We start from the raw sequence: 24053 nt of genomic DNA, 5'->3' as shown, positions 1-24053 counted from the left end.
ATTCCTCCCGCAAATGGTGGGTCCACGGGAGGTCGGCCCCACATTGCTTTTTCGGGCTAAGCCTGGCCGGGCTCGTCATGGTCCTCGTTTTTAGAGAATTCATAAAGGGCTTCTGAACTCCTCTTAGTTTGACCCGTCACCTAGGACCTTTTTGCCTTGGGAGACCCTACCGGGGGCATATAGCCCCGGACAACATAGCTCTTAGGATCATTTGAGTAATCAAACCCCTCCACCATGATAAGGTTGCGGATCATAATAATGTTAATAATATTAAACATTTTTGTTAATCAAAAAGAAAACTTTATCCTGTGTTAAAATAATGTATTAATACCTGTAATGCATCTGAGACTTTTAGGTGTTGATTATTTGTTTACATTTTTACAATATTTTTTTCTTCAGTTGCAACATTTAAAGACATGAACATGAAATGTATAAATAGACATTCCTGGTGATATTTTATTACACCATTTGTCAGAATAAAATATATATATATATCTTTGCAGTCTTTCATCAAAATGTTATAACCTTTTTTGCTATGGTTACTTTTTTGTAACCATTCACTGCACCACAAAACATTTCCAACACAGTCAGGTAATAAAGCTTATAGGTGAATATATAGTAGTCGTTTTGGTGATGCATTAATCCATGAAATTGATGTATGATGTAACAGTTAGTGTCTTTGATGACATTTGACTTGAAATGTTCACACTTTCAAGTGGATTTGATCTCAGTAACCATTTGGGGACATGACATAGTACTATGTGTCATAGTTTAAAATGCAACTTCCTGGTAAGAAAGGACATTAATGCAAAGCTAAAGGGGAGAGTGTCTCTGAGTGTCTTTGAAGAGATGTTTGAACCTTTGGATATGGCAAGATTGTTTGCACTCGGACCCTTAGTTTTGATCCTATGCTTGGTCTTATGTAAGTACAAAAATGTAACCTAAAAAAAAAAGATTAACAGGTATTTTGTTTTATTTTATTTTACAGATGAATTTGTGACTGTGTGTGTGTGTATATATATATGTATATATATGTATGTATGTATGTCAAGCAAGCGGACACTTATAAGAGTATAAACTATTATTGACTAAAAAAAAAAAAAAAAAAAAAATCAAAGAATGGAAAACCATCATTTAAAACGTATATTCTACTTGTATTTTAACTGACTAAAAAAACTGAAGATTAAAAATTTTTAGATAAAGAGATTTTTATAAATAAATTTTATTTGGTAACTTTTTCAACATTTGCTGCCCGTATTGTTGACATTGTTTTGTGTTGTTGTTGATATTTTGGTGCAAATTCATCTGTCATTTAATATGGTAATACTAATGCAAAAGTTAATACATTTGAGATTGGCTTCAGTACTTCTACCTTTTAACATGCAAGACATTGGGTTCATCAAAATAGCTTTAATTTGAAATTGCACAACTTGCTAGAAGAAAGTTATTTGCTTTCATATAAATTTGTAGTTGCAAATGTGGACTTCTAAACAAGACACAAAAAGAAGCAGGTAATAGTTGTCCTCTTTTGACAAGCTCTCTTGCAGCAGACCTTGAAGGATAGGATAGTCAGTAAGAATGTGTGATACAGTATAATGAAAGAGATTTACATGTTTATACATTTTTTTTACATATCTATCTATCTATCTATCTATCTATCTATCTATCTTTAATTGTTTTTACACATTACTATGCAAATATGAAATACTTTTAATACAGTTATTTAACAGTTTTTCAATGTTATCACCCCATGTCTTTTATTGTTGACTTGTTGTTTTGGTGCAAATACTTCTCTCATTTAAAATCTTAATGTTAAAACTAATTCAGTAGGTAATAAATCTGAGACTGGCTTGAATACTTCTGCCTTTTATCATGTAAAATAGAGAGGTAATTAAAGAGATTTAATTTTAAAGTGTTCGACTTGCTAGAAGAAGCTTCTTGGGTCTTTTGTATGAGTTTGTATTTTTTATGTGTTTGTAGTTGTTTCCTGTACTGGGCTACATAAAATGAACTTGTTTATAACCACAAGCCCCTCACCCACACTCACTTCTAACCCAGACACAAACCCAGAAAAAAAGTTTTGACATGCTCTTTTGCAGCAGTCAGTGAAAAGCACTGTAAAGATGTTCGAGATCTTTACAAAATGTAGTTTAAAACGTGAAATGTTCTCAGAAATTTGCTAAAAACTTTTGTACTATTTCTTTACCATATATATATTTTTTTACGTTACTTTAAGATTGCTTTATAAATTAATTTATAAATTAATGTAAATCTTTGTGTGTGTGTGTGTGTGTGTGTGTGTGTGTATTTCTTTTAATGTAATTCTTTTAAACCTTTTGTCCTTTATTGTTGACATCAAAGGTTGTGCACCCAATCAAACCTTGTTTTTGTGCATATTCACATTTTCATGATGAATAAAAGCATAATTTTATTAACATTTTACAATAACGTTATATTAATTAAAGTTGGTTAATGCATTAACTGACTTTAACAATGAGCATTAAATTTGTTACAATTTTTATTCATCTTGGTTAATCTTAATAAAAGATTATCAGTTCATGTTAGCTCAGGTATATTAAATAATATTAACAGTAATAATATTATCTAATTTTTAACTTTAAACAGTGAATTAGAAAATGTTGAAATTAACATTAATAACTAAGATTAATAAATACTTTCAAAGTATTTCATTGTTAGTTTAAGTTAACTGAATGTAGCTAACTAATCCCACTGATGTAATACTAGTAAATTTTAACCTTGTGGGGCCTTTATATTATTATTATTATTATTATTATTATTATTATTATTATTATTATTTATTTTTTTAGGTTTTAAGGTTTAGGGTAAGCGCACAGAAAATACTGTATCAGTATCATCAGTGCTGCGCTCAATGGATTAGTTGTGTCATGAGTAGTGTTATATTATTATAATGTTGCTAATCTTAATATATTAAAAGTTTTTTTTTTCCCTATGAAGTCTGTTGAAGACATGAATCATAAATAGTAATGCTAACAGATGTTTTAAAGGACAGTAAAGTACAGCGTGTCATGCAGTAATGTCAGTCTAATCTCCACAAAAGCTGTTCACCCTTTTAATTCCTAGAAATAATTAAACTAAATATTTAAAAGTTTGGTTGCAAAACATTCTAAGTTAAAAACGTTTTATCTCGCACTCAGACTCCTCCATTCCGATCAAAGCATCATACACACCTGCAAATACCACTGAAGATAAAGCTGACATCAAACTCACACTCCTACAGTACTGTACTTTCTCACGCACACACACACACACACTGATCATCATCCATCACACATCTAACCATCCCATCATGCCGTGCACACGAACATAATATCACTGAACAAGAGGTATTGATTGATTGCCCCAAGCAAGCACTTTTAGGCTATAGGCTTCGTGTTTAAGGATCTGTAATAGAGTTAATAATGATAAGCATCTATTTTTGGTAATAAAAATAAATCCCGACAAAATAAGAATTTTAGTATTCATTCCTTTTTTGTAGTCTGTTTACATTTTATTATATTTATGCGGTACCAAACGCGACCACAAGGTGTCTTTAGCAGTATGTATGAAATCTAATGTTACACTGCTTTCTCTATTTTTCCTTAAAGGGGCCATATGATGCTTTTTTAAAGATCATTATTTTGTGTATTTGGTGTAACAGAATATGTTGACATGCCTTAATGTTCAAAAAACACATTATTTTTCAAATACTGTACATTATTGTAGGTCGTACAGATTGCTTTGCTCATCTATAGGATAGCGTACATCCTCTTCGCTTTCTCTTTGTGTCCAGCTAGATAAACAGAAACTATACAAATTTTTGAACACGGTGCACTCAGACCTTCTCCACAGACTTCTGTGCATTCAGATGTAACCTCATGACTATCTGATTGGTCTCTCTTCCCACCATGCTCTGAGGTAGGGGTAAATGCCTGAGATTTCCAGAGGGCGGGACCTGGATGAAGATCTGAATGGTTATGTTTACTACTGCATTCTTTGCATTGAATTTCCACGGTGCAGTTTTTGGCGAGATGGCCTGTAGAAGAACAGTAACGGTAACACAGACTGCTCTTTCAGGAACTGCATTCTCTCTTGTAGAGGTTTCTCTCTAAACCCTCTGCATCTTCTTAAAGGATGAGGTTTTCCATGCATTGGGCAAATCTGGTTCGGGCTAACTGATCTCTTTTTGTGTTCAGATTGTACTTTAGTTGAGGGACTAATTTGAGTCTTGTGAACAGATATTGGAATTTGTCTTTGTCTCTCAAATCTTTCTCCTTTCTCATATTTCGCATGAGGAAACTTACTGAAACTTGGATCTGTACATGCTTTTGCTTCTGAGCAGACAAAATTCGCAAACACTGGGAAAGGTGGGAAAGCAACACGATACTCTTGTTTATATTTAGATCCAAACGACATCCATTTTTCTTGAATGTTATATGGAAGTTTCTCAACAATAGGGTTCACTCCCTTAGAAGTGTCCAAGTATGCCAGACCTGGTAAGTATCCCTCAAGCTTTGCAGCTTTTAGTTCAGAGAGGATGTCTCCTAAATCTCGAAGCTTTTGTGGGTCTTTGCTTGTTACTCTTGGGAAGTTTACCAGTTTAGTATAAAGAGCATGTTCAATTGCTTCTGGAGAACGATGTATATTTCCTCAAGTCTCTGCCATGTCATTATCAGTGCAGCTGCTGGGTTTCTGTTATGAACTGCTTTAGGTCTCCATGCATGTTCAGAAGATTCTTTACCCAGGTATTTAATTAAGAGATCTAGTTCTTCTGCAGGTGAAAGAACCAGACCGGAAATTGTTCCCTGGAAAGATGATTTCCAAGCCCAGTAATTAATGGGCTTATCATCAAAATAGGCAAGCCCTGCTGACACAAGCTTAGTACGAGCTAGATACTTTGCGAGGTCATAGGTAATGGACAAGGAATCTCCTTTATCAGGAGGTGTACTTTGTATTTGGTAGTGACAAGGAGAAGACTGCATTTTGGTGGCATCTTGAGACTCCTCCACTCCCACCACTTCACCAAACACAAATATCACTAAAGATAAAGCTGGCATCAAACTCACACTCCTGCATTATTACTTCACACACTCTGAACTTATTTTTTATTTATTTATTTATTTAATTTTTAAGCCTGAGAGAGATCCAAACAAATTTCACATTTTAGACAACCTATGACACATAGAGAGGTGTAATAACACACAAGTTATAGTGAGAGAGCTTTATATATTTCATTTAAATACTGTAGAGTCCCTCACACCTGTGTGCCCATCTACATTTTTTTAGATGACCGTTCAACAGTCACACAAGCTGTTTTTATGTTTAGCTGCAATAATCCATTTGTGCAACTACATGTATGGTATAGTGATTAACTCAGAAAATTGTTCCTAGAACTGTTTTAGACTGCAATATTGTTAATAATATTAAACATTTTTGTTAATCAAAAAGAAAACTTTATCCTGTGTTGAAATATGTTAATACCTGTAATAATAATAATGTTAATATCTGTTGCAGACTTGTTTATATTTTTACAATATTTTTTTTCTTCAGTTGCAACATTTAAAGACATGAACATGAAATCAGACTGGACCCTTTGTACTTATACATGTATAAATAGACATGTATAAACAGACGATGATACTTTATTACACCATTTGTCAAAAAAAAAAAAAAAAAAAAAAAATATATATATATATATGCAGAGAATTGTTTTAAAAAAAAGGTTATAACATTCTGATGTAAGACTACAAAGATAACAAGATGTGTGTGTGTATATATATATATATATATATATATATATATATATAAGATGTGTGTGTATATATATATATACATCAAAATGTTATAACTTTTTTTTTCGTAACTATTCTTTGCACCACAAAACATTTCCAGCACACAGTCAGATAATGAAGCTTGTAGGTGAATATATAGTAGTCTTCCAACAATCATTTATTCTGTAATGAACTAAATCTTTTTACAGTCTCATTTAAAAACACGTGGCAAGTTTGTAGAACTGTAGCGTTTATAGTAAGTTTTCACATTAAAAAAAATAATAATAATTAAAGTGTACCATGAAGTATGTTCATTATTATGTTGATAATTATATTGTTAATTTTAAGGTTAATTTGTAACATATTTTTTATATATTTGTATTTAAACATTAAAAATATTTCACTATTATTATACAGTTTTTTTTAAGTTATACCTCCCGGAAATGTTATTGTTGACGTCAAAGATTGTGCAGCTTCAGTTTAGTGAAAATTTGTAATTGTGTAATTTATCATGGCTAATGCTAATACTAGTACAATATTTAATATATTTGTGAATTACATAAAGTGATGCTCAATATCATGAACTTGCATTTCCTTTAGAAACAGGCCCCTCACCCTCACACACTCCTACACAAACCCCACTATCACCAGATCAAGGTAATAATTTGCTTCTTGAAATGTGTTATTTCTACGTTAATTTAACTTTGCAGTACATCTGTAGTCTGGTCAGATAGTTTTATCTATTCAATTTTATTAACTAGCAACTCAACCAAGTGCAAGTAATAACACCATCACCTCTCCTCCAATCATGACCATCACACCTCTCACCTCCACACAACCACCCTCAACCTTACACACATTCACCAGCATCACGGGTAACACCACAACCCTTGTGCTCTCTGATATAATTATTAGTGTTTATTGAGACAAAATTGCTTGATTTATGCTGATTAACTTTTTAATATGTGCTTTTCTCAGGTACCACAGGAAGCCCATGTGAGTATTTGCTTATATTGCGTCTGTTGTGTGACGTCAACTTTAATTGTGTTGTTCAAGACACAGTTTGCTTCTTATGAATTTGTGACTGTTCATATGCACTTACACACAGGTCAGTACAGCGTTTTGGAGAGTGTGAAAGAAAAAGCAGCTCATGTGGTGAATATCAAGGGCTCTGAGGACCAAATTTACACAATCAGGATAAAGGATAAGCACAATGAGATCCGTGCTGAGCAAATATCTAACCAAACTCCCTTTAAAATTCCATTTGAATGGTTAAAACCATGCACTGTGTACACCGTCAGTGTGGATGACTGTGGACTCAGTGGAAGAAACACCTTTACTTCCAGTAGTAAGTGTGAAAAAGAAGATTTCTGCATGAATTAAAACATACTGAAACAGACTCAGATGGGACCTATTTGGTAACACTTTACAATAAGGTTGTATTAGTTAACGTTAGTTAATGCATTAGTTAACATGAACTAACAAATGAACAACTCCACTCTTCAGGATTACTTAATGTTTTGTTAATGTTAACTTACACATTTACTAATTCATCTCTTCACATTAACTAGTTAACGCTGTGGTTAAAGCATTAGTTAAAATGAACTAAAAATGAACAACGCATCTGTTCAGCATTACTTTATCTTTGCTCATGTTTAATTATTCGTATACTAATGCATTAGTTCATGTATTAGTTAACATGAACTAACAATGAACTATGCTTGTCGATAGCTTTATTTAATAAGCTTTATTTAATTATAATACTGTATGTACATATACATTTATTTAGCAGATAACACACACACAATGGATAAACAATACTAACTCCCCATTTGGACACTGATTTGGGCTATTGGTAAACTTGGAAACTATCTAAACATCAACTGATAATGCTTCTCATGTTTTTAGACTGTTTATTAACATGACTTACTACTATCAAAGGGTTATTTAAGGGAATTTGTGAAACTTATTGTAAAGTTTACACTAGTCCAACATGATGTGTTACTAATATTTGTTAGTAACACATCATGTTTATTAACACGATTAAGGCATACAAGAAAAAAAAAATATATATAGAGTACAGGTCAAAAGTTTGGAAACATTACGATTTTTAATGTTTTTGAAAGAAGTTTCTTCTGCTCATCAAGCCTGCATTTATTTGATCAAAAATACAGAAAAAAAAGTAATATTGTGATATATTATTACAATTTAAAATAATTGTTTTTAAATGTATTATACTATAAATAATCATTTATTTCTGTGATGCAAAGCTGAATTTTTAGGATCATTATCACATGATCCTTTAGAAATCATTCTAATATGATGATTCATTATCAAAGTTGGAAACAGTTCTGCTGCTTAATATTTTTTCAGAAGACGTGATACTTTTTAGGATACTTTGATGAATAAAAAAAAAAAAAAAAAAAAAAAAGCTATGTTTTTAAAATATTAATATTTTGTAATAACAATATACACTACTGGTCAGTAATTTGGGGTCAGTATTTTTTTTCTTTCTTTTCTTTAAATAAAATCAATACTTTTATTCAGCAAGGATGTGTTAAATTGATAAAAAGTGATAGTAAAGAAAATATTATTAGAATATATATTATGTTGAAGCCATTTCTATGGAAGTAATAATATTTTGAGTTTATTTTGTAAAATCTGAGAAAAAACCTGTGTTGCAAATGAAAGGTAAAAATTGGAATGTAAACAGTTAGTCAGTTATGTAGCATAACGTAATTTGATTGGCTGTTAGATTTAGTATGAAAGAAATAGAACCCTGCGAAACAGTCAGAAGCCACTGGACTTTGGAGCAGCACAGTCTTTTGACCTATGCAAAACTGCACAGTTAATTTGTAAGAAAAGTAAATATCCTAAGTTTTTTATGTTTTAAGATTTATTAAACAGTCAAACGAAGAACTTTGGATTCAAGACTTTTATTCACTGACGTTTTGTGTTGAGTACAAAAGAACTTTGAAGTCCTAAGCTAGTGAGTCGGCTTGTTGCTCTCACATCCAAAGTCAAAGACTGCTCGACATGGTCATAATATCGAGCAAATTCAGAAGATTGCTCGACGAAGCTGAAAGACGAGCCGCGTGAGAAAATCGCTAAAGAAAAAAGACACTCTTGATGACGGCGAGCTAATTGACCAGGCGGATCTGAGGGAAACCTGCTAGCGGCTGCTAACAAATACAACAGACCAGTAGGTTCGAAAACGACGTTGCAGTAAAATAATACAGAAAGGAAGCCAGAGGTAGCCTACCTAGAGAGTGAGTCGTCGGCTGAATGAGACATTCCCTGGAACAGGTCTGATATTTTCTTCATGACTCTATTAGCCATCGTCTAAAAGTGACAGTATTCACTGCATATTTCATCCTGAAAGTCATAGAGCTTGGCATAAATAAATCCTGCACATCAGTGACTCTTTTAAACGAGTGTTCATAAGAAGATCGGAAGCTGTGGACAATATTAAGAATTGTGACAGTTTTGTGTGAAGATTTTAAAGTGACATGACATGGCAGATGAAAGCGCAGCTGCGTGTGTTGACCAAAAGAGGGCGCCAAAGCCCACAGAAAAGGCTGTAGAGGAGAAAATACACAGGCTGAAAGGAGAACGCAAGGGAAAGTTGGCACAAATAACCAAACAGAAGAATGATTTAGCCAAATTGAAGGAAAATGAACACAATGTTAATTTCATTAAAGATGAAGAATTGCTACGGTTGGAAAGATGCTTAAGACAGTATGAACGGATTAATGAAGAGTTTGTGTGAGTTAATAGATGAAGATGAGAAGAAAGTGGATCAAGATGCTTATGAGAACAGATTTTCGGAATTTCAGCGGTTTATAGAAGACACAAACAAATGGATTGCAGATGTCCTTAAAGATGAGGAAGAGGATATTAGGCCACATGATAGTGTATCCAAAGCTAACTCCGTGGTAAGCCAAACTTCCAGTACTACTTCTGCCATGCTGAGAATTAAAGCTGAACGTGAAGCACTGTTGGCAAGAGCTGCAGCAATGAAAAAGAGAGAAGCAATAGAACAGGAAGAAATTCGCTTGAGAATTAGAAAAGAGCAATTGCAGCTTGAAACTGAGCTTGCTGCTTCAGACGCCAAACTGAAGGTGTACGAAGAATTTGAAGATGTTCATTAATTTAAATGTGATTTATCAAAGCTACCTTCAGGACCCAGATTTGAACCCCTGATGTGTAGACAAGAAAAACACAGTGTAGACGGTTATGTGCATCGTGGAGCTGGTAAGACATCCCTTACATTCAATCCAAAGCCAGCCACTCAAGTTGGTGCTTCAGATAGAAAAAAGTCATCGTCAAGGTTTGATGCTATCAGCAGTACGCCACATCTTAATTATCATGATCACACTGATTTTTCTACAGATAGCCTGCACGAAGTGTTACAGCGTCAAAACGAAGTCACTGAGATGCTCATTAAACAACAGAGTTTGTCTCAACTCCCTCAAAGAGACATATCCACATTTACAGGAGATCCTCTGACTTACAGATCTTTCATAAGGGCATTCGAGCATGCTATCGACAGTAAAACAGACAGTCATCAGGACCGGCTGTACTACCTCGAACAGTTCACAAATGGAGAGCCACTTGATCTCATTCGGAGCTGTGAGCACATGAAACCTGACAGAGCTTATAAAGAAGCCAGAGAACTGCTTGATCGTCACTATGGAGATGAAATGACCATCGCTACAGCTTATATCAAGAAGGCTATGGAATGGCCTCAGATAAGGCCGGAAGATAGAAAAGGATTGAATGCTTTTGCTTTGTTCTTGGTTGGATGTTGTAAATCGATAAATGATGTGGACTACATGGACGAAATGAACAATCCTACCAACATGAAGTCCATTTTATCCAAACTTCCCTTAAAACTGAAAGAAAGATGGAGAAGTTATGCTTATGACATTCAAGAAAGAACAAGAAAAAGAGCCAGGTTTCCTGATTTAGTGGAATATGTGTACCGACAAGCAAAGGTTGCCAATGACCCGCTGTTTGGAGATATCCTGGACTCCACTTCAAGTAATCGGAACAGTTTAAAAAAGCAACCAAGCATTAGAAAAAGTGAGTCTAAAAGAAGCAGCTTTGCTGTGAGTGTGTCTGCTACCGAAAATAATGTCAGTAACAGCCAACCTGAGAAGAAACCTTTTGCAGCCAAGTCAGCAAGTGTTTTTCAAAGTCCCTGTCTTTACTGCCAGAAGAACCATGCACTGAATGCGTGCAACAAGATTCGAGAACAGCCTCTGAAAGAAAGAATTCAGTTCTTGAAAACGAACGGACTTTGTTTTGGGTGTCTGACGGCAGGTCATATGTCCAAGGACTGTAAAAAAAGGGCCTCTTGTCCAGATTGTTCATTCAAACACCCAGCTATCTTGCATGTTGTTAAGGAAGATGCTTCATCAAAGAACAACAGTGCAGACAACACGTCACAAAGCACGAGTGAAGTCACAAGCGCTCTCGTGTCTGCAGGGTGCAAAAAAGGTGACCATACTGGGGCCGTGAACAGTGAGTGTATTCTTCCCATCGTACCTGTGCAGATAAAACACAAGAAAGACACAAAGATAATTAAGACCTATGCTTTCCTGGATCAAGGAAGTACAGCGACTTTCTGCACTGAAGAATTGGCGAAGAAGTTGAATATGCGGGGCAGAAAGACAGAGTTCCTGCTTCGTACTATAGCGCAAGAACAGAAAGTGAATAGCTATGAACTCACCGATCTGGAGGTTTGTGGCTTAGAGGAGCAAGATTACATTCAACTTCCCAATGTGTTTACTCAGCCAGATATACCTGCAAAAAAGGCCAACATCCCACAGAAGAAAGATTTGGAGAAGTGGTCTTACCTGAGTCGAGTCCATCTCCCAAAACTTGAAGCAGAAGTTGGTCTGCTCATTGGTGTCAACGCGTACAAAGCCATGGAACCATGGGAGATTATTAATAGCCAGAACGACGGACCATATGCTGTGAAGACAGCTCTTGGCTGGGTCGTCAATGGGCCAATTAGCAGATGCCAAGAAAAGGAATCAGATGGTGACAAAAGACAAAGTTTCCTTGTCAATCGTATTTCTGTGATAAGCGTCGAAGACATGCTGATGAAACACTACAATGCAGATTTTCCAGAAAGAAGATGTGACGACAGACGAGAACAGTCGCAACATGACAAACAGTTCATGCATACGGTGACAACATCAGCTCAGCTCGTGGATGGTCACTTCTGCATTAAGTTGCCTTTGAAGGATAACAAGGTGAAGATGCCATGCAACCGTGGTATTGCTGAACAGAGGCTTAACTCTTTGAAGAGGAAGTTCAGTAGGAATACAGATTTCTTTCAAGAGTACAAGGCTTTTATGGAAAACATACTGGAAAAAGGCTATGCAGTAAGGATTCCAGAAGAACAGTTGATTCGCAGTGATGGAAGAGTATGGTTCATTCCACACCATGGGGTTTACCATCCAAAAAAGAGAAAACTCAGAGTCGTCTTTGATTGTGCGGCAACTTACCAAGGTGTGTCTCTAAATGACCAGTTGTTGCAAGGGCCTGACTTAACTAACACCCTCATCGGAGTATTGTTGAGATTCAGACAGGAGCCTGTAGCCATGATGGCAGATATAGAGTCCATGTTTTACAAGGTGCGGATTCCAGACACGGACGCGGATATGCTACGCTTTCTCTGGTGGCCAGGTGGTAATCTGAATGTGGAAGCTGAAGAGTACAGAATGTGTGTGCATTTGTTTGGTGCTACATCATCTCCTAGTTGTGCGTCGTATGCATTAAGAAGAACAGCGGAAGATGCAGCATCAAAGAGTACGCTAGAAGCCACACAGACAGTCCTCAAGAACTTCTATGTGGACGACTGTTTGAAGTCAGTAGCCACAGAAGATAAAGCCGTTGCTCTTGTGAGGGAGCTGATGACGTTGTGCGCCAGTGGTGGTTTCCATTTTAACCAAGTGGGTCAGCAACAGCAGAGCCCTGCTGGGCTCCATTCCTGACCACGAACGAGCGGCTGAAGTCAAAGATCTCGTTTTGGAGCATGAGGAGTTACCAGTGGAACGGGCATTAGGCATGCAGTGGTGTACAAGTTCTGACAGCTTCAGGTTCAAAATACATCTGCCGGACAAGCCATGCACAAGACGGGGCATTTTATCTGTAGTCAGTTTGGTGTATGACCCAATGGGTTTTTTGGCACCACTCCTATTACCCATCAAGCTCATTTTAAGAGATCTCTGCCAAGAGAAGAAAGGTTGGGATGAAGAGATCCATGAAAAGGAATGTCGGACATGGATGAAGTGGCTGACAGACTTAGACAAGCTTTCAGAACTCCGTCTGAACAGATGTTTTAAACCCCCTGAATTTGGGCGCACAAATGCTGCTCAAATACACAATTTCTCAGACGCTAGTCAAGATGGATATGGCGTTGTGTCGTATCTCTTGCTGACAAATGACCGGGGTGAGAAACATGTATCATTCTTGATGGGAAAGTCCAGAGTCGCTCCACTCAAACAGATCACGATTCCAAGAATGGAGTTGACAGCAGCAATGGTTGCAGTCAAGATCGATCGGATGTTGAAAAAAGAACTTGAAGTTCCCCTGATGGATTCGGTCTTCTGGACGGATAGTACAACAGTACTAAAGTACATTAAAAACGATGCCCTTCGTTTCAAGACGTTTGTAGCCAACCGTGTCTCTTTCATTAGAGAAGTTACTACATCTTCTCAGTGGAAGTATGTCAACACCTCACAAAATCCAGCAGATCAGGCTTCCAGAGGTTTGAAGATCCAGAGCTTCATGGAAAGTAAGAGCTGCTTTCAGGGGCCTAGTTTCCTGTGAAAAGAAGTTGAATGGCCAAAACAACCTGAACAGTGGCTTTACCTGACGGAAGATGATGTTGAGGTGAAGACATCCGCTGCAGTGTCATACACAAACTCAAACGAGTGCACACATCCACTGAATCGGCTCTTTGAGTATTACTCCAGTTGGCATAAGCTAAAAAAGGCAGCAGCCTGGATTTTGCAATTGAGAAGGACGTTGCAGCACCTGAGTGAGAAGAGAAAAGAGTTTGAGCAGAACGTACAGCAGAATGAGAATGATCCAGAGAAATGCAGATCTATAGTTGAACAGCAAATGGTGATGTACAAGAAAAACCTTGAAAAAAGAATACTTAACGTGGAAGGTCTGTCCAGAGCTGAAATTGAACTGGTTAAATACAGTCAGAGACAAACTTACATGGAGGAGATTCAAGCTTTGCAGCCGGCAGGCTCCCGTGTGAAAAAGAGCAGTTCTATCTTTAAGCTGGATCCATACTTGCAAGAGGATGTGTTGAGAGTAGGAGGACGTTTGAACAGATCGGCGATGCCTGAGGAGGCCAAGCATCCTGCCATTCTGCATAAACAGCACAGAATAGCTCACCTTATTCTCCACCACATTCATCAAGAGTGTGGACATGGAGGTAGGAACCATGTCTTAGCCATATTGCGACAACGGTATTGGATACCAAGAGCCAATGCAGCAGCAAGAAAAGTGATTTCAGAGTGCAACCTCTGCAGAAGACTGCATGCCAAGGCAGGAGAGCAGAAAATGGCGGATCTGCCTCAAGACCGTCTGCTCCCTGACAAACCACCCTTCACCAACACGGGTGTAGACTATTTTGGACCTTTCGAGGTCAAAAGAGGACGTGCAAAGGTTAAGCGTTATGGAGTGCTCTTCACATGTTTAACTGTCAGGGCAGTGCATATAGAAGTAGCCCATTCTCTTGACACTGATTCATGTATTAATGCCATACGGCGTTTTCAAGCCAGAAGAGGTCAAGTGTCAATTATTCGTTCCGACAATGGCACCAACTTTGTTGGTGCTGAACGAGAGCTGCGTGAAGCATTGGCAGACCTGGATCAGTCTCGTATCAATGAAGTCATGATGAGAAAGGGTGTGCAATGGATTTTTAACCCGCCTGCTGCATCTCACCACGGCGGTATCTGGGAGCGTCAAATTCGTACAGTGAGAAAAGTTCTGAGCTCTGTTGTGAAGCAACAGCTCTTAGAAGATGAAGGACTACACACTCTCTTATGTGAAGTTGAGAGCATCATCAATGGGAGACCTTTAACCACGAACACAGATCACCCCAATGACCTCGAACCGCTGACGCCGAACCATCTGCTCGCATTGAAAACACAGCCTAGTTTTTCCACCTGGTGTGTTCACTAAGGATGATGTCTACGCCCGCAGGCGCTGGAGACAAATACAATATATGGCGGATCTGTTCTGGCGAAGATGGACTCACGAATACCTACCACTTCTGCAAGAACGACAAAAATGGCTCGGCTTAAAGAGAAGTTTCAAGGTTGGAGATGTTGTCCTTGTCGCAGATTCATTCCTGCCAAGAAACTCCTGGATGTTAGGCAGAATTAAGAGAGTGATGCCCGACTCCAAAGGCATTGTCAGAAGTGCTGAAGTTCAGACAAAGACCAGCATCATTCAAAGACCCATAACTAAACTTTGTTTGTTGCAGGGAGAAGACTGAAGATAGAAGAGAAAGACTTGAATAGAATAGAAACTATCAGTTGAATAGTCTGTGAAAAGTATTTAGTTGTTAATACTTTCCAGTTAATGTTTACCTTTAAATACTTTCCTGTGAAGAGAAGAAAGTTCTTGCTAAAAGGAATTTAGAAAGTGTTAAATGTAAGAGTGTAAATGTCTTCAGTTTAAATTTAAGTTGGTAATTGATATGTTATGGCCTAGTCAATTAGGGACCGGGATATGTTGAAGCCATTTCTATGGAAGTAATAATATTTTGAGTTTATTTTGTAAAATCTGAGAAAAAACCTGTGTTGCAAATGAAAGGTAAAAATTGGAATGTAAACAGTTAGTCAGTGATGTAGCATAAGGTAATTTGATTGGCTGTTAGATTTAGTATGAAAGAAATAGAACCCTGCGAAAACAGTCAGAAGCCACTGGACTTTGGAGCAGCACAGTCTTTTGACCTATGCAAAACTGCACAGTTAATTTGTAAGAAAAGTAAATATCCTAAGTTTTTTTATGTTTTAAGATTTATTAAACAGTCAAACGAAGAACTTTGGATTCAAGACTTTTATTCACTGACGTTTTGTGTTGAGTACAAAAGAACTTTGAAGTCCTAAGCTAGTGAGTCGGCTTGTTGCGCTCACATATTATTAGAATTTTTTTTTTTTTTTTTTTTTAATAAATGCTTTTTTTTTTAACCTTTTATTCATCAAATATATTAGACAGCAGAACTGTTTCCAACACTCATAATAAATCAGAATATTAGAATGATTTCTTAATGATCATGTGATAGACTGGATGTTACATGTGACACTGAAGGCTGGAGTAATGATGCTGAAAATTCAGCTTTGCATCACAGGAATATTTTTTTTTTAAAGTATATTCAAATAGAAAACTATTATTTTAAGTTGTAATAATATTTCACAATATTACTGTCGGACAAACGTGACTTTAGAGTAAACAAATGACGACTTGGAAGAAGAAATGGCGATTGTAATATTTGAATATCTTTTTACCGAAAGTTCGTGGGGGGCGGGGGGGTTGGGGGGGTCTGGATGATGTCGGGGAAACAGTGTGTACATGAACTTTATATATTAAGAGCTGGAGGAGAGTAATGCTTCCGTTTTCCTTTTGGAAATCGCTTCGTTCCACGTGACGATCTACTGAGCGCGCGCGCATTAGTTCTCTTCTCGGGGTTCGGCGGTTAAAACGCTCGCTGGAACAGGATGGACTGGACCTACAAAAACATCGTTTGATGGAGTGGATTAACTGACTTGGAAAGCGGGATAGAAGTGGTCCTCTTGGAAGACTTTTCAGTGACATTCATCGTAAATAGCAGCTTTAAAACGCAAAGGTGATTACCAGCTGTTTGTCCATCATCCTGACCTGCTCACTTCCAGTTGAAAGTGAAAGTGAAAGTGACGTGACATTCAGCCAAGTATGATGACCCATACTCAGAATTCGTGCTCTGCATTTAACCCATCCGAAGTGCACACACACACTGTGAACACACACCCGGAGCAGTGGGCAGCCGATTTTATGCTGCGCGGCGCCCGGGGAGCAGTTGGGGGTTCGATGCCTTGCTCAAGGGCACCTAAGTCATGGTATTGAAGGTGGAGAGAGAACTGTACATGCACTCCCCCCACCCACAATTCCTGCCGGCCCGAGACTCGAACTCACAACCCTTCGATTGGGAGTCCGACTCTCTAACCATTAGGCCACGACTTCCCACAGTTGACGTTAGGAGAATCGAATTCTTCTTCTCTAAGTTTGTTTCTTTATATATGTAATACACTGATTATAATATAAATGTATACAATGTATACCACTGTTATGTAATAATATAATATGTAATGCAGTTTCTGGAAATGTAAAAGATGCATGAATGGCTTTCACTCATTTAAGGTCCAGTAAAATCAATAATCACTGCTTTGTGAGTTAATAGTTAGTTAATGGTAATGGTAATGTTAAGTCATGTTAATAAACAGTCTACAAATGTTAGTTAAACGTTAGTTAATGTTTGACTAGTGCACACTTTACAATAAGGTTCACAAATCCCCTTAGTAAATGTTTAGTTAATGGTAAGTCATGTTAATAAACAGTCTACAAACATGAGAAGCTTTATCAGTTGTTATCAGTTTAGATAGTTTCCAAGTTTACCAATAGCCCAAATCAATTCCCAAATGGGGAGTTAGTATTGTTTATCCATTGTGTGTTAGCTGCTAAATAAACTTGTGTTTATACTGTATGTAGTGTAATTAAATAAAGCTTATTAAATAAAGCTGTCTACAGGTATAGTTCATTGTTAGTTCATGGTTACTAATGCATTAACCAGCGTTAACTAATTAGGTTGTTAATGTGAAGAGAAACATATGAATATGTTAACATGAGCAAAGATAAAATAATGCTGAACGTGTGTTGTTAATTTTTAGTTCATTTTAACTTATGCATTAACCACATCATTAACTAGTTAATCTGTTAATGTGAAGAGATGCATTAGTAAATGTGTAAGTTAATATTAACAAAACATTAAGTAATCCTGAAGAGTGGAGTTGTTCATTGTTAGTTCATGTTAACTAATCTATTAACTAATACATTAGTATATGAATAAGTTAACATGAACAAAGATTAATTAATACTGAACAGATGCGTTGTTCATTGTTAGTTAATTTTACTTGCCACAAAAAGTTAATTTTAATTATTGCATTATTTTTGTTTAGTTTTTACAAAATTTTTGTGTGGTGTTACAGTTATTTTTGTGTGGTTTGTTTACACGTAACAGATTGATATTTTGTTACATAATGCAATGATAGTTATTTTTAAATGTGATTTTTGTATTATTTTTTTTTTTTGGCAGCACAGAGAGCAACGGCAATTCTTATATGTGAGGTTTTTGAAATGTGTATTTGTATTATGTTGCTGAATAGATATTGTGAATAATATCTATTTATATTTGTCTCTTATTTCTTGTACAGAAAATGGAGAAACTGTTTCAAAAACTGTTGTGAGAAGCGTGACAGATAATGAAGTGTGTTTGAAAGGAGTATTCACTGATATTCAATGGAATCTGACTGAATGTGTTGAAATAACGGAGCAAAACTCTTGTGCCTCCACACACACCGTTGTACTGGACACATGTAACTACACAATGAATGTTGCTCTGCCCCCAGGTTGGTATTTAATAAACTAAACAGATGTATCATTATTCAGTTTAGTTTTCAACGTGAAAAACATGCTCAATTTTATCTTTTTTTTGTTTAATTTTTAATTGTGTTTAGAATAATTTTGATTTTTTTAGAAATAATGATGAATGTCTTTGGTGTTGAATTGACTGTTTTTCAGTTCATGAGTGTGAATTTGAATTGGTCACAACACACAGGAATGTTCCCAGTTGGAATTTTATTGGCATTAATTGCAAAATGACTGAATTAAATATAATGATATACATTATACATTTCTGTAGATGGCATTTCAAAAACTGATTATTAATATCTGTTTAATATCTGTTTCCTTGCGTACAAGTATCCAACATATTTTGTATGTCAGAACAAAATTAAAAAAAAACAAATGTTATAATTTAAATTTTACTTGAATTTTAATCCTACATTTTGTTTGCTACCTTAATTCAAATTTTATTTTATTTGAAAAGTTTGATCTGTATTTTTTTATTTTTTTTTATCAACTGAATGTTTATGTTTCAGTCAAGCCTCACATAAACTTCAGCAAAACTATTCCCTCTCAGTTTGAATGGACGAATAAACCAGCACAATGTAATGCTGCACTGCTTATCATCAACTGCATTAATAATGAGAACAGTAAGTACTGGAAATGTTTTGATGGGTATGTGAATCCATAATCATATATATATATATATATTTTTTTTATTATTATTGTAATCATGCTATATTTTCATTGATGATTAAACAGACAAGCAGATGATGAATGAGTTTTCTCTTCTTTATTTGTCAGAAAACAGCATAATTTATGGTTTAAATACCCCAGTGTCATTATTACCAGACACAGAGTACACCTGCACTGGAGAATATCCTTATGAGACACAACACATCAAGAGTAATGAGCTGTCCTTCAAAATAAAATGTGGTGAGCTCCTGTTATACAGACAGCACTGGTTCAAAGTTTTTCTTTCTTTCTCTCCTGCACACCTGGGAATATTTTCCAATGATGTCATGATGACTAACAAAACAAAAAAAACATGTTGTTTACATGTAGTTAAATGTACAATACATTGACACTAAAAAGTATTTAGATTCTTAAGGTGCACTTAAAACTGTATAATATTAAATGCTGAATGCTGATTAAATGTTTTCATTGTTATATTGTAACAACATCTTTGTTTTCATCCCTTTAATTTGTCACAACTATTTATAAATGGACTTACATTGTACCTCGGTTCTTTTCATTAAGAAATGTATCGCTCTAACGTGTATCACTTTGATTTCACTTTAACCTCAAGGCACTGATTAAACTAAATATTTTGGTGTTCTGTTTGTTTGTTTGCATTTTAATAAAAAATTATATTTGTTATTTAATATATGATACTTGTTATTTAATATGTTATCTAATACTTCAGACGTATTTAAGTGTGACTGAGGAATCCAAATAGGACCACTGTTAATTTTTGGTGTGTGTTATTGAGAGCCTTGTGTACACTCGAACATGAATTGTGAAGATTTGTTTTGCATTATTTGTGATTTCTATTTGTCTTTCTTACAGATTGGCAAAAGAATGGGCGGTTTCAGCCCCTATCCAGCACCTCATTGGAAATCTCCTGGAATTCACTCGAGGGAGATAAATGCTCAGGGATTAAATGGGAAAGTTATTCAGTCAGCTGCAGTGATGGAAACAGTCAAAAGAGTAAGAGCTCAAACTTTCCTGTTGTTTTACCAATACAGCATCACTGAAATTATCATCAGCACATTATCTGTAATAATACTCCAGGGTCTTTTATGATATTAGTAGAGGTAAAAGATGTTCAGTGTCTAATTCAGTTATGGTTTGTCTTTTCAGAGGGGAGCTGTTCACAAGACAGTGGTACTAGTACAGTCTGTAATGTTACTGGATTATTGCCATATAAAAAATATGACTGCAATATTATTGGAACAGTCAACCAAAAAGATTATGTAATTTACACTGGTAACAGTGTAACACTTTCTGACAGTAAGTTTATGTATTAATATTTTATTTTATTTTATTTTTTCATATCTCTTGTCTCGCTGCCATTCTTCATTTTGTGGTTATTTTCTGAATATTAAGATATTGTCCTTATCAGCTTTGGAACTTTTTACCCCCATGCATTTTCTGTCTATAATGTGTATTGTTTGACTAAAATATGTTTTGTTTTGTTTTGTTTTGTTTTGTTTCATTCTGTTTGATAGAACCCATTTTTAGACCAAACATTAAAGTACATAACCCTACTCACAATTCTTTTGAAATAAATTGTGAAAAAATGGAAACAGATATAGTCTGGAATGGAGGAAAGGGAACATTTACAGCTGAAATCACATACAATGGAGAAACTATCACTGCAGGTCCACAGAACAAATGCTTGTTTACATTTTCAGATCTTTACTACCTTGCAACATATGATGTTAAGGTATTTGAATCCCACCTAATGTCTTTGAGCATCTGTCATTCATTAAAGCCAAAGAGTCACATGGGTTGGAATTGCAGTGTTTCACAGTTCACATTTATTCATTTCAGATTACAGCCGAGAATAAAGAAGGATATTCAGCTTTCATTACTTCTGAAGCTGCTACTAAATGTAAGAGCAACCTTTTCTCATTCCAGCGCAACAAGAGGAGATGTGTAATATTTCAATTAAGTTCTATCATTTTTATCTGTTCAATATACCATCTCTCCCAAAGTGCTTTAAAGTTGCACTTTGTATTAGTTTTTAAGCTGGCCTATATATATGTGTGTGTGTGTGTGTGTGTGTGTGTGTATTCTGCAAGCAAAAGTGTTCAAAAACATGGGGGGTGCTAGGATAAAGATAAATTGAGTATTTGGCTGGTCATGGGATCTCAGCATGATCTCAACAATTTTGGTAAATATATCTGCTGATATGGCATTTATTTCTTTGTGCAAAACCTTTTTAATGAAGAAAAAAACTGAAGATTGCACCTTTAAATGTACCAACATACTGGAAGCAGTTTATTCAGCCTAGTTTCATGTGTTACTTCCTCAGACAACGATAAGGCTGTCTTTGGATTCCGGAATTTCCTGAGTGTTGTGATATCAATTGTGCTGCTCTTTGTATTCTTCAAATTCTACCTTCACAAAAGAAAGCGGTCAGTGTCACAGTAAATCACAGCTGCCCTCTGAACTCTTAAGACACAATGTTTTCTGTGAACGTTCATCAAATGTTCATCAATGTTTCTAATGGAATTTCTCACCACAGTGATGGAGAAGATGGAGAAGATGAAGATTGTAATTATGTGAATGTTCCTATGCATGTACACAGAATGGAGACAAAACAACAGACCGGGGGGTGAACATGAATGGCTGCAGTTTTATGGACAAATACTGTGTTAAAATTAAAACCAGTATATCATCAGAATAGATGACTGCATATCCAGAGGAAGCACAACTTTTGGACATTCTTTACAGTGACCACAAAAAGTATTTTTATGCTTAAGTCACATTTGAAAATTTCCAGTTTGTTAACACATAAATAAATAAATAAATAAATAAATAAAATAATAGTTATCTTTAAATGTGATTAAATGCATTCAAATACTCTTTGGGGACAGAAGAGAGAACGCGTGTAAATGTACCTTTTCTGTCAGCAGTTAATGTTAAAGTTTTGTTTAAATTAATTGTTTGTCACAAGCTTGCTTTACAGTATTATGTAAACAAATGATTGGACCATAAATGCAAAGCAGTACAGCACTGAGGTTTAAATATCAGGACATCTTCGCTTGTCTAAAGATGTGTTATGGACTGACACAAGTACAGGAATTAAGAGCCTATGGATGCAGACAAGACATTACAACCTTATTCCACATAAATGTTTACAACAGTTCTGAAGTAATACTAATTACTTACTTTTATTAGTTCAGTAGTGAATATATTCAAAATTGGAATTGCAAAAAATTAATAGATTACCATGCATCATTTACTAAATTATTTGCCATGCATCATTTCATATAGACCTGCATTATTTGTTTTCTTTCATGTAACAAAAATGTAGATGTCAGAGTGTCTAATAATATAATTGGATTAGAAAAAAATTATTTTAAAAAAAATGTTTTTTCTTTTATTTATTTTATTTTTTTTCAAAATGTGCATGCCTGTATCTAGAAGTAATAATTGTATCTTAATATCTGTTTAGATTTTGGTACTTAAACTTTTCTTTGGTATTTTCATTCTAAAGGCTCTATATGGTTTGTTTCCAGAGATACGAGGTTCTCAGTGTGGCTCCATGAGTAAACTTAAATTATAACCAAATGTGGGTCACTTTGATATTTTTTTCTTTTAAAGAGCAATGTCTGAAAACTATGACAGCGTTCTAGTGCCATGTTAAAAAAAAAAAAAAAAAAAAAAAAAAAAAAAAAAAAATTCTGATATTATGAGATTAAAGTCATATTTCCAGAATAAAGTCGAAATACTATGAGAATAAAGTCGAAATGTTTCGAGAATAAAGTCAAAATATTACGAGAATAAAGTCAAAATATTACGAGAATAAAGTCGAAATATTACGAGAATAAAGTCGAAATGTTACGAGAATAAAAGATTAAAGTTAACATATTTTGAGAGTATATTCTGGCTTTTTGCACATGCAGATGGCCCGGATTAGAAGCACCGGGAGATATTCCAAAAACTCAGCTTTCAAAATCTGTCAGTTTTATAGTGAAATACAAACAATATATTACAATAATATGTGTTTTTCAAGCTCTTTAATGTGGCGTGACAGATTGCTTCAGTTTAAGCGGCATGTGTCTTTCCATTTACAATAATAAGACATTATTTTCATTATAAATTTAGATATATAGGCTACTGTTTTTTCATGCCTTCTGATGTTCCTTCACTTTTGTATCTTGCTATAAACTTGAAATAAAGAGGAAAAACACATTTATAATTTGTATTTCGTGATAAAACTGACAGAATTAGAAAGCTGAGCTGTGTTATTTTAAAAGCAACAAGGCACAAAATTATTGTGATTACTGGGTGGCTGGCGTGCTACAAATAATGAATGGAAGATGTTAAATATTATGTCCAATCATTTACTGTATTATACCATGAATAATACAGCTTGTGAATAGTCACTTACATGTTATAGCCTACAGGCTCCCTCAGAAAATAAAACAATATAACTTAGCCTATGTTAACGAGTTGGAGCCCACTTCAACTTTAAGAACTTTTTATTAATTAAATAGGCTACATGTGAGGAATGAAAGTTTGGGCGCCGCAGACGTTTTTGCGTAGTAGGTGGTGGAATTTTCACAAATTGACAATTTTGGAATTTTCACAAAGAAAACAGTTTAATTTAATGAATTGTTTCACATAAATACAGCGATCTGATCATGAATAGCTTGAAAAATACATTATAGTAGGACACATAATTTGTGTTTGGCTATAAAACTGATTTTTTCACTAAAAATGAGAGAAATGTCCGCCATGTTTTTTGTTCTCACGGCCGGAATCTTGAAAGTCACGTGACTTGGATGCAAAACAATAGGAAAAAAGAGATTGTTATTAATTTAGGTCTTTACA

At 35.3% G+C, this 24053-nt stretch overlaps 1 protein-coding gene and 1 long non-coding RNA gene across 3 annotated transcripts; both read left to right on the top strand.

Moving 5' to 3' along the window:
• Positions 1-602: 602 nt before the first annotated feature.
• LOC109078303 (receptor-type tyrosine-protein phosphatase C-like) lies at positions 603-20242 on the top strand. The gene is made up of 7 exons (XM_042749557.1): positions 603-922; positions 6768-6785; positions 6898-7137; positions 18296-18490; positions 19022-19135; positions 19290-19421; positions 20055-20242. The coding sequence occupies exons 1-7, from the start codon at positions 760-762 to the stop codon at positions 20240-20242; spliced, it is 1050 nt and encodes a 349-aa protein (XP_042605491.1). The 5' UTR covers positions 603-759.
• Positions 20243-20858: 616 nt separating this feature from the next.
• Positions 20859-22775, top strand: LOC109071410. Of its 2 annotated transcripts, XR_006157958.1 has the most exons (4): positions 20859-20934; positions 21042-21102; positions 21526-21628; positions 21739-22775. It is a non-coding gene; the product is annotated as an uncharacterized LOC109071410 (long non-coding RNA). The 2 variants fall into 2 exon arrangements; XR_006157959.1 differs by lacking the exons at positions 20859-20934; positions 21042-21102 and adding an exon at positions 21119-21384.
• The last annotated feature ends 1278 nt before the right edge of the window (positions 22776-24053 follow it).

This window comes from Cyprinus carpio, chromosome B22 (assembly GCF_018340385.1).
Source record: "Cyprinus carpio isolate SPL01 chromosome B22, ASM1834038v1, whole genome shotgun sequence".
In the NCBI taxonomy this organism is placed as follows: Eukaryota; Metazoa; Chordata; class Actinopteri; order Cypriniformes; family Cyprinidae; genus Cyprinus; species Cyprinus carpio.
The sequence above is the reverse complement of the archived record's forward strand: the minus strand, read 5'-3'. Positions and strand labels throughout refer to the sequence as shown.